General features: G+C 39.3%; 1 protein-coding gene across 2 annotated transcripts in view; it reads left to right on the forward strand.

Moving 5' to 3' along the window:
- NUS1 (NUS1 dehydrodolichyl diphosphate synthase subunit) overlaps window positions 1-10,243 on the forward strand; it is a 35,243-nt gene extending 25,000 nt beyond the window's left edge. Inside the window, exons 3-6 of one of the 2 annotated variants that reach the window (XR_006173809.2) lie at window positions 1,014-1,166; window positions 5,841-5,940; window positions 7,425-7,607; window positions 9,397-10,243. Coding sequence is in view for 1 of the 2 variants with exons in the window: in XM_005280154.5 (XP_005280211.1) it covers window positions 1,014-1,166; window positions 5,841-5,940; window positions 7,425-7,515 (344 nt within the window). In the remaining variant the exon portion in view is untranslated. Of the gene's footprint in view, window positions 1-1,013; window positions 1,167-5,840; window positions 5,941-7,424 lie in introns of both variants that reach the window. The other variant, XM_005280154.5, reaches the window with a different exon arrangement.
- The last annotated feature ends 1,553 nt before the right edge of the window (window positions 10,244-11,796 follow it).

An 11,796-nucleotide genomic window follows, 5' to 3' on the forward strand; every position in this document is an offset into this window, starting at 1 on the left:
GTGACTGAATATCTTTCTTCACTCCTCGGACAAGAAATGTGGAATGTATATCTCCTTTCAAAAATGGGCCATAAGTACATCAACTAGTAAGAAGCTTGTGTATTTTAGCATGGGTGCCCTGCCTTCATCTCTTCCATTTACTTAGTCTAGTGATATAGACTAAAAACTAGTGGTTGTCTTCCCTAGGAGCCTCATAACCCTTGTTGTGTCTCTGTCTTCATTTTTCTGTTTATAGCCTTTTCAAAGACTCCTGTCAAGCAGTTACTTGCAGCCAAATACTTTAAAATTATAAATGTATTATGAGTTTCTTAAAGATCCAGTCTGCCTTTCACCCATGTCCCATTATGCTGTGTCTGGAATTGTCACATCCTGCCTCCTGTTTTGTTCTTTGTGCTGCTCCCTTGTTTTTGTCCTTTCTTTCATTTGTCTCACCCTTCTGTTTTTTTTAATTGGTATGCTTTCCATTTTTCACTTGTTTGCTACTCCATTTGGAGCCCAGGTGATCCCTCCATTCTCTTCCCTGCCCCACTCCCCAGTGCCATAGCCATCTGGCAGAGTGCTTCCAGTAGTCATATGCAGCAAGAGCCAATGCAGCCTTCTGGAGTAGCCTTGTGCTCCAGCCCCACAGGTTGGAAACTGGCCTGAGACTAATGACACTTAAACTAAATTTATAAGTGGTAGCCTTTTAGGTACTTACAAGATCCCTGTAAGATGTCCTAAGGTCAAACTGCAGGAAATACAAAGTTAAGGTAACAAACCTGGAGACTATCAACACCATAAACTTTTAAAAAGATGTAGTTGTGATATGCATATTCGTACACTGTGTAGAAATGCTTAATGCATTGCTTCTTAAAATGTGAGATTTCAAGATGTGCACACTTTGTTATTGATATAAGAACTTGCATCCCTGTCCCTGTTCTCTGAAGAGTTCATCAACCTAGAACTGTAAACAAATAACCTTTCTTGCAAAAGTTCGCTTGCTTTTAAAACAACTTTGTGCTTTGTACTTGCAGTTTTAAATTGCCAATCTACATTGAAGGTGCTGTCCCCAGAAGATGGAAAGGCAGACATAGTGAGAGCAGCTCAGAACTTTTGCCAGTTGGTAGCACAACAGCAAAGAAAATATACAGACCTGGATGTGAATGTTTTAAACAACTTACTAAATAGTAAGTATTCTATTGTGCCTGGGGTAGGGGGGAATACTATGTGCTAACAAGTCAATTTGTAACAGGCATATTTGGATCAGAATGGCATTGGATTTACATCTGGATTTGATCTCCTGCTCGGCATTGATGACCATTTTAGAACTTTTGCCCATATCCTGAAAATTTTTTAGTGTTTTTCAGCCTAAACTATTTCCCAAATTTGAGAATAATTTGAGCTCCTCGTCCCCGCCCCCAAAGGTGTGTTTTGGCAAAATTTCTATTAGTCAAAAAAATTTAAACAAGTTCTGTTCCATTTGAAGATGCTGCTGCTAAACTGTTTTGCAGACCACTCTGAAAACCTATCTCACTGGCTTCCTCTCACTTTCTGCATCAGTTTCTTCTATGCCTTCAAAGCTCGATTTAACTCCTCCCCTCCAAGTCTTCCTCCTATCTGTGTTCTGTATAGCCTCTCCAACACCAGTCTTCATATCTTAGTGTGTTTTTATGGGATTCTCAAACAACTTCCTTCTGAAGGAAGGAGAGAAGTTCAACTGAGTCAGCTGAATGTATTAAAGCCTGTCTTCACGTTCAAATTAACTTGAATTATCTACACTCAGGCTAATGCCAACCTACCTCAAGTGAGAGCAGCCAAACTACAGAATAATATGATGCAGAATGTGAATTTTTGTTAACTTTTAACTTAACTAGAACTTGGAAACTAAACTTTTTTTGAAACTAAGAAAATTCAAGCTTTACTCTTGAATTGTGCTGAAAAATTGGTGTAGATGCACAATTGCTTTTATGGACAAAAGACAGGTTTGACTTTTAGGGCCAAACAGAATACTCTTACTGACAACATCATAATACCACTGACATAAATTAGAGTTAAATCAGTTGTTGTCTAGGAATTAAGTTTGTGTACATACCTGAAATTAAAAAAATTACAGGTAGGGCTTAATTATCTCTAACACAAGCACTATAAAAATCAGGAATTTCAGAATTACGTTTAGTTATTTGAATGCTAAGAGATTAGGTTAAATTTAAGAAATCTAAACATGTTAAGGTAGCAAAATGTACAGTTAAGGTACTTAATTCTCCCCTGTAATGACACAAAGAGGGAATGTGGAAATGGAAAAATCAGTTGAATCTATGCCTACAAGTACAGATGTCGTGATCAGAATTGTTTGGTTACTGCATGGCATTATTACAGGGCAGAGTTAAAACTAAGGAGAGAACTTCCTTGATTTCTGTATTGCTGTGTCCTATACTGACTTAAATGTCCTTCCTAGAGTACATGGATGAACTGAGCTCAGTGACTGCTTTTCTCTTCGTACTGAACTATTTTGTGGGCCACATCAATGGCTCTGGCATAAATAAAAATTTTAAATTAATGGAGATATCCCATCTCCTAGAACTGGAGGGGACCTTGAAAGGTCATCGAGTCCAGCCCCCTGCCTTCATTAGCAGGACCAAGTACCGATTTTGCCCCAGATCCCTAAGTGGCCCCCTCAAGGATTGAATGCACAACCCTGGGTTTAGCAAGCCAAAGCTCAAACCACTGAGCTATCCCTCCCCCAGCATGGAAGATGTGTTGGAAGCTACAATTCCTTTGCTACCCCAAATCTGTCCAACTAATCAGGCCACCACACTCTCTCCAGCCTCTGGAATGCAGTAGGAAACACTCAACAGGAGCACAAGATAGTTACTGTGGCTACCTCAGACTTGTCCCTCCTTCTATGGAAACCTTTCTTGTGTATCACACCATATAGTCCCAATGGCTCTAAATCTGAAATGTCCCTTTCTTTTCCTTCAGAGATTAACTCTTCCAGAGGTGAGGACGCTTGCCTCAGTCAACCATTTCCATACCTAAGGTTCTGTGTCACAATCCTAAAAACCAGAATAATCTCAACCAATTCCCAGAGGAATGGAGTAGGCGAACAACCCATATTCTAGTGATAATTCTACCCTTGTCAGAAGGTTTTTGAAATGATTTTTAGTATGGCTTGGTGTTGTGCCTTTGTTTTGGACTTTCCCATCAATGTCAGATGCAGGGCTCCAGCTCTGCAAGAAGAACTGAGCTACTTGGTCATCTGTTTCCTCCCTTAACACAATACTAGAGCATCAGCATAGGAAATTAAGGATGTCAGACTTTCCATATAGACAGTTCTTACATGTCTAATTTGAAAGAGGCATATCTGATTCTTGCTGTACATGGAATTACTCCCAAAAATGAAGGAAATTTGATTCCAATCTTACATTTAATACCAAAAAAATCCAAGCCTAGGTATTTTCTTACTGTGGGGCCATTCAGTTAGTTAAACTACTGACATAACTACAGTATGTTCTGCAGATGGTTGAGGAGACCTACACCACTCACTACAGTATGATTGGCTCTAAGTGGGAGTTGTCCAAGATGGATGTTGGCAGAGCATTACAGTTTAGCCTGAAGTGTGTAGTGTGGGTAGGAGTTTAAATGTTACCACACAACCCTGCTAAGCCTGCTTCTAATAATCCTGCATTTTTAAAACTACCACAATGACAACTTTATCAAACCATATTAAAATGGAATTAGTCTAGTTTACAAATTTAATCCACAGAGCTGGAATGCAGTGTGGCCTAAATAGAGCACTGGACTGGGACTCTGGAGACCTGGATTCTATTCCTGGTTCTGCCAGTGGCTTGCAGAATGGACTCTGGCAAGTCACTTTATCTTTCTGTGCCTCCATTTTCCCACAGTATTCTTGCCAGCAAGTTAAAGAAGTATGGATTGGATGAGTGGATTGTAAGGTGGATAGAAAGCTGGCTAGATTGTCTGTCTCAACAGGTAGTGATCAACGGCTTGATGTCTAGTTGGCAACCGGTATCAAGCGAAGTGCCCCAGGGGTCAGTCCTGGGGACAGTTTTGCTCAACATCTTTATTAATGATCTGGATGATGGGATTAATTGCACCCTCAGCAAGTTCACAGATTACACTAAACTGGGGGGAAAGGTAGATACGCTGGAGGGTAGGGATAGCGTCCAGCGTGATCTAGACAAATTGAAGGATTGGGCCAAAAGAAAACTGATGAGGTTCAGTAAGGACCAGTGCAGAGTCCTGCATTTAAGAAGGAAGAATCCCATGCACTGCTACAGGCTGGGGACTGACTGGCTAAGCAGTAGTTCTGCACAAAAGGACCCCGGGATTACAGTGGACGAGAAGCTGGATATGAGTCAGCTCTGTGCCCTCGTTACCAAGAAGGCCAACAGCATATTGGGCTGTATTAGTAGGAGCATTGCCAGCGGATCGAGGGAAGAGATTATTCCTCTATTCGGCACTGGTGAGGCCACACCTGGAGTATTGTGTTCAGTTTTGGTCCCCACACTACAGAAGGGATGTGGACAAATTGGAGAGAGTCCAGTGGAGGGCAACGAAAATGATTAGGGGGCTGGGGCACATGACTTACAAGGAAAGGCTGAGGGAACTGGGGTTATTTAGTTGCAGAAGAGAAGAGTGAGGGGGGATTTGATAGCAGCCTTCAACTACCTGAAGGGGGGTTCAAAAGAGGATGGAGCTCAGCTGTTCTCAGTGGTGGCAGATGACAGAACAAGACGCGATGGTCTCAAGTTGCAGTGGGGGAGGTCTAGGTTGGATATTAGGAAACACTGTTTCAATAGGAGGGTGGTGAAGCACTGGAATGGGTTACCTAGAGAGGTGGTGGAGTCTCCATCCTTAAAGATTTTTAAGGCCCAGCTTGACCAAGCCCTGGCTGGGATGATTTAGTTGGGGATTGGCCCTGCTTTGAGCAGGGGATTGGACTAGGTGACCTCCTGAGGTCTCTTCCAACCCTAATATTCTATGATACTTCCCTCCTTTTAACATCTACTGACCTCAGAGGAGGTAAGTATTGTCTATAAGAGACATTATGGGGTCAGAGGCATCCTTTGTGGATGCATTGGGGTATCTCCATGTCCAGGAGCCTTCTGGATGAAGACAGAAGTGCATCTGACCTTAGGACTCCTACAGACACTTTATTAGAACTACGTATTGTCTCTTGTCCAAAGTCATTAAGAACAATGGCGAAGTACAAGAAATTAAGCAGTTCATGCCTGTTTTTGTGTTTAAAGCACAGGGATCACTAGATAGTAAAAATCTGTCAGAAGCTGTACATTAAGAGCAGACTGCCTTTTTTTTTTTTTTTTTTTTTTAAGTTCTCCATGTAATAAATCACTAAGTTTTCTCAGCGGTGTCCCAGTGATTGGGGTGTTTTGTGGAGAGTTCTGTGATGTATGTTATGTGACATCATGGTCAATATATCAGCTAATTTGATTTTTCACAGTAGGATTCTAATGTCTTCACATATATATGTGAAGACATTAGAATCCTACTGTGAAAAAAAATATATATTTTATTTATTTATTTATTTATTTTTTAAAAACCAAGTCCCCAGACTATAGCTGGTGCAAGACATAGCAGCCCACTCTTACCAGTGGTGGCCTCAACCTCTTACTCCAGTTACTTGTTTCAAAAAAGGTGCAGGGCTCATCTCTTTTCTCTAACACTTTTTACAGTCTCTTATGTAATTTGATTTTTTTTAAATGAACAAATGCATATTGCATGTGAAATAAGTCTCTTAAAATTGCGTGTAAATATCTAATCTCATAAACTTTAATTTATTTCCCTCTCTTTATTTATTTATTCATTCATTTATTTTGTAGGTAATAAAGGTTTCCCTGACCCTGATTTAATTTTGAAATTTGGTCCTGTGGACAGCACATTAGGATTCCTTCCCTGGCACATCAGACTGACAGAAATCATGTGAGTTGGTTATAAATCATTATGTTAACCAGAATGGAATATAGTCATTCTTTAAAATTAAAAAAAAATAAATAAAATAAAACTGTTAAGTTAAAGTAGTGCAGAAAGAAAGAGATGAAATCCCTCCAGCAGACAAAAAGTAAGTCCTAAGTTCTGCTTGGAGACAGTGATTGTACAGAAAGTATCTGTTCTGTGCATCAGTTTTTACCGTCTCCTATTACAGAGAGAGAATATTGATTTGGTTCCCTGCTTTTGGGCTTTGCTTGTCTCCTACAAGAAGCATTTACTCCATTAGTTCTAGAGGTTTTTGTCCCTTGAAGTCCAGAGGATATATTTCTAGTGTCTCTGTTAATTGATTGTTGCACTTCAGTTCCTTTTCTGACCATGATGCCTGCAAAAAAAAAAAAAACTTCTAAAAAGTGTTGTCATGATCAGTTCAGTTAGGAGGATCCCAAATCCTTTTGTTATATGCCCTGTTTGATAAGTTCTTCAGAAAAGATTCAGTAGCATCTTAAATAAAGACCATTGGCTTCATAGTTGAGAAGGTATTAAGCCATCAGTTTTGTGTGGCGGTGTTGTGCCTCCGCTTATATCAAGTTGTCTTTGAATTGTATGTGTTTGACCTTTGCTCATAACAGGAGCATGTCTCTTGCTGTTGATATGTACTTTTCACTTAGAATTAAGTTACGTAAGGCTCTGTTGCCCTCTGTCTACACATGGAGGTTGTTAAAATATACTTGTCCGTTTTCTAGATTTAACTGAAGAGATGTTATGGGGTCAGACGTGTTGGGGTTTTTCCATGTCCAGGAGCACTCTGAATTAAGGCAGAAGTGTGTCTGACCTTAGGACTCCTACTGACACTTCATTAATGAAGTCAAACCTGTAACTGTCTTTTGAGTGCTTTAATAGAAAAAGGGCTCAATCATACTTTCACCAAGAAGATTTAAACTTTCTTCTGTGGTTTGAAAATATTCGAAAATTTCTCAGTGTTGTGGGAAGCAGCAGCTCTTTGTGCATTTTGTGGGCTACTTCAGAAGCCAGTAGAAGAACTCTTAAATAAAGGGCATGGTAATGGTACTACATAAGTTGCTTAAGTACTGTAGTGTCTTAAGGCTTTTCTACACACAAATTTACCATATTTACACTGAAATAGCTAGCCTCTCCGTAATTAACACGGTTTTTATTTTGGCACAAGTCTCTGTCTCACACTTATTTCACAGTGCTCTGTCAGTGTCCACGGACAAACTTGTGCCAAAATAAAAAACTTGTTAATTACAGCCAAATTAGCTTTTTCAGTGCAGTTTGTGTATAGATAAGCCCTTCATTATGAGGGTTATTTGAGGGGTACCAGAACTCTGCAGCTCAGTTAACTGTTGTTGTTGTGATTGTGATAATTAACCAGAAATTACATTTCCTTGCCCGGGCAAACTCCTTTATATAAAATAGTTGCCTTAATATGACTCCTTCCTAATTTGTTTCCTCAGTTCTTTGCCTTCACACCTGAATATCAGCTATGAAGATTTTTTTTCTGCCCTCCATCACTATGCAGCCTGTGAGCAGCGTTGGGGAAAATGACTTCTTGCTGAGCACTCTGTCAGGCTTTCCATGGAAAGGATCCAGTATCTCTGTTTACAAGCACCCTGTGATCTGTACAAGTCTGGTTCATAGTAATTTTCTTAATTTATCAACAAACTCAATAAAGTGTCTTACCTTTCTAGAGAGTCTGTCGTGTGAGTGTGTGAGAATCCTTCTGCAGAAAGGGGGAAATGCACAGGTTTGTTAATTTGTGCAAATGACCTTGTATAAATTTTAAGCGGAGCTGATCAAATGCTCTATGCCCCCACCTCTGTCTTTTTTCTTTCCAGTGACCAAAATGTTATGTAAGAATAATGTTGCTCTTTTCTAAGGGGAAACATTCATAGTATCATTGTGAAAACTACAGGGCAATATAAGAAAAGTGGAAGACTTGTCTGCCATTATATGCCTATCCATTCCTTATCCTCCCTGTGTTCCTCATAGATGAACACTTGAGAACTATTGGCCTGCATATCTTCAAATATGTTAGGTGTGTGTTTGTGTATTGTGTATATCAGTAACTGTTCTGGTGACCATAAAAATGGAATGAAAAGATTCCCATTTATAAGCTGACAAGACAAAGCGTCTAATAGGATAAAAAGCACAGGTAATAAGTTTCTGGAATCTGAAGAGGCCACAGATTTTTTCATTACCTTATTTTGGGATAAGTGCATTAAGCAGCAGTCTGTTATGAAATATCCAGGGTGAATTGTGGGGGTTTTGGGGGGGACAAGGATGTTTAAAAGCAAAAGCCTTCTAAAAATGTACATATAGCCCTAGATATATTCCCTTCTTCCCTAGGACCCAGCGAAGCCAAATTCCTGTTGAGTTCAACGGACACTGAATTGAGCACCCATAGGTGATGAGATGACGTAAATTGAGATTTCCAAAATATAATTAACATTGTCAATGACTTTTTATATTCCACTGATCTAGTACTATTCTTAAAATTAAAACTTTAAGTGAATTAAGTCTCTAGCTGGATAAACCAGTCTCAGATTGTGTTAGATTTAGATTTTGGGTTGCTGATTCTATTTTTCAATCTCTATTTAAGAAACCATACAAATTGCCACTGTGCTTTCCTTATTACTGTTTAGCCATAAGGCAATGTTTAATTGTGTACATTTCAGGGAAGTCTCCATCAGATGTAAATATACATTCTGAACTAGATATGTTCAAGACTGAGTTTAGGAAGTCTGCAAATAGCAGTGAAGAGAGGGAATGGATTTAGTAAACAGACAGTGCTCTCATTATGGTTTTTTTTTTTTTTCATGTTTGCGATCATGAATGATGAAGCAATGTAACCAGAAGTGCAGCATTAGGTTAATATCTGAATAAAGAACTCTTGACAGTTATAGGGGGGAAAAAACCTCCATGACAGAATGTCCTCATTTAATTATTTAAATATAGAAAATACACTTGAAATAAAAGCTCTTAAATTGAAATTTTCATCTGTCTAAATGCTTTTAAGTATGAAAGAATAAGCAGGATCTAAAAAGAGAGCTGTACTGTTTATTGCTGAATGTTTGTCTTTTTGAAACTATATCCTTTATTTTGTCCTTGAGTTTATAGAATTGTTAGCTGATTCTTGAACAGGTGTTTCAGATCTGTCCCCCTCCTCAGAGATTTAGTCCTCTTTTGCTTTCTCTTTAAGAAGGTAGGAAGCTTGGCAAAGCACTACATGGGAAATCTTTATTTCAGTTTAAAAAGGGAACTGTCAGATTTTAAATGTGTGGGGGTTGTTTTGTTTTGTAAAATAACACACTTACTATGCTTTGTCATGGATAGATATAATGTTACAGTACAGGTTGGAGAGATATTGTTAGCATCAGTAACTTTTACTTTTTATTTTCCTCTCCCTCCTTTTATATCGTATTGCAGGTCCCCAAAAAACCTATAATAATGTGAACTGCCTCATTTCAAGTTTTGTGTGAGACAAAGGGACCTTGATCAAGTTGCTCACTGCTTTGAGCTGATCCTTTCAAGGACGTCAAGATGATATTCCCTATGGGTTGTAATGCCAGTACAGTGTATTTAATCTCATTCGTGGGGTTGGCTTTTGATGTTCACCCTGTTTCTACTATGATAAAACAAGATAGACAATTTAACATGCAATGGCTTCTTGGGGTCCCTGTAATTCCCCACTAAACATACATTTAGCTTTTGGGGATGGGATGAATGACTTGCTCTTGAAGAGAGAGCTTGGGTATTGTGAATTTTTTTTCTCAAGGCAAAGACCACCTTCATGTAAACATAAAGGTTGTCAAGCAGTTCTGGTATTGGCAGTAAACAGAAATAAAACAGGAAAATGAGACTTAATTCTGTGTTTCTTTTGATCTTTTCACCAATCTGCAGACTGCCAAAAAAGTCTTGCATTACCTGAACTGGTTTTTTGGCCCTTAGCAAATTCCTGAATATCTTTACTAAAGCAAGTATTTCCTGTTTCAGAGCCAGACCTTAAGATTTAGTGAGTTGTGCCAAATACACTCTGTATATCCACAACTTGATCTTCGAATGTGTCATTGCAGTTAGCTCCCCCACCCCAGCTTGTCCTGTGTGAAGGTACATTATATAGCTGTGACATTGTGTGGCTGTAGTCTCTGGCTACATGTAAATAATGTGTAAAGCAAGTTTTTTATGATTAAGGAATCAATTTATTTAACTTTATTATTGAAAGTTAAAACCTGAATCTGTAAAACAAGAAACCAATAAAAGAATATAATCTTTCTACAGGCTATGGTGTTATATGAACACTTTCTCTAGATTTTTGAATTGGGAAATAATTTATATGGCTCACAGTGGAATGGTATCACTTTTCTCTCTTCTGGAGTGTCCTGCTCCAAGCAGGCCTTACCTCTTGGGTGAACCTCCAAAACATTTTTTGTGGACTGTCCCCCATTTTTTCTGTGAACAATTCATATCCATTGTGTTCATATTATCATACAGAGCATCTGCACTGGGGAGTTGGTGAGATTGTGTGGGGATGGGGGGTCAAAGAGGGGAGGGAGAATCTGAAACTTAACTCAGTCCTTTATATAAAGGGATCTAAACTTTCTGCTGTAGAAGTGGAACCCAGATGCTTGTTTACATTACATAGATAATAAGACAGAAAATCTAATGCCCCTATATAAATCCATGGTACACCCACACATTGAATACTGTGTGCAGTTCTGGTCTCCCCATCTCAAATAGAAAAGTTAGAGAAAGGCATCAAAAATAAGGATACGAAACAGCTTCCATACAAGGAGAGAATAAAAAGATTGGGACTGTTCAGCTGGGTAAAGAGATGACTAAGGAGGTGGGGGGACATGATGGAAGTCCATAAAATCATGAATGCTGTGGAAAAAGTGAGTAAGGAGGTCTTATTTACCCTTTCACATAACAAGAACCAGGGCTCACCCAGTGAAATGAATAGGTAGTAGGCTTAAAACAAAAGGAAGTACTACTTCACACAATGTGTAATCAACCTGTAGAACTTGGTGCCAGGGAACGTTGTGAAAGCCAAAACTGTACCTAGGTTCAAAAAAGAATTAGATAAATTCATGGAGAATAGGTCCATTGGTGACTATTAGAATAAGATGGTTAAGTATGCAACCTCATGCTTTGGGTCTCTCTCAGCCTCTGATTGTCAGATACTGGGACTGGGTGACAGGGAATATATCACTTGATTACCCTTTTCTGTTCATTCCCTCCGATGTGTCTGACTGTGGCCAATGCCAGAAGACAGGATACTGAACTAGATAGACCATTGGTCTGACCTAGTATGGCAATTATGTATTTTGCACTAGTTAATCAAGCCCCCTAAACTCTGACCCACAGTGAAGTGTCTTGCATTGGGAAGTGAGTGCCCTATTCTAGATTTCCCCTGCACACAGGGGAAAGACATCCTGTATAACACCTGCCTGTGATAATGGGAAGTCCATTACTCATGTAATACCCAACACTTGCTGCAAGTTAACTACACTATAGCCCTGAATATCAGTATATTTTTCTTTGAGCTGAACTCTTATACCTAGCTAATATTAGCTTCCTAAACTACTTGCTGCAGTGAAAATCATTGAGCTGCAAAGTCACCTGAGATCATTGTGAGCTCTCTGTGTGGGATCTGGAGAGAGGTAAATTTGGGAAAAACTATACTCTGCACATCTTGGTGTGGACCTGTGGTTTGGGTTATTTTTTGTTTTTGGGGTGTGGGGTAGCAAAGTGTTGGTGAGTTAGGCATTCAGCACAATGGCTCATGCATGGGGGAGCTAAGCTTAATTGGGTTCTCTGGTTTGGGGG

Source organism: Chrysemys picta, chromosome 3 (assembly GCF_011386835.1).
Source record: "Chrysemys picta bellii isolate R12L10 chromosome 3, ASM1138683v2, whole genome shotgun sequence".
In the NCBI taxonomy this organism is placed as follows: Eukaryota; Metazoa; Chordata; order Testudines; family Emydidae; genus Chrysemys; species Chrysemys picta.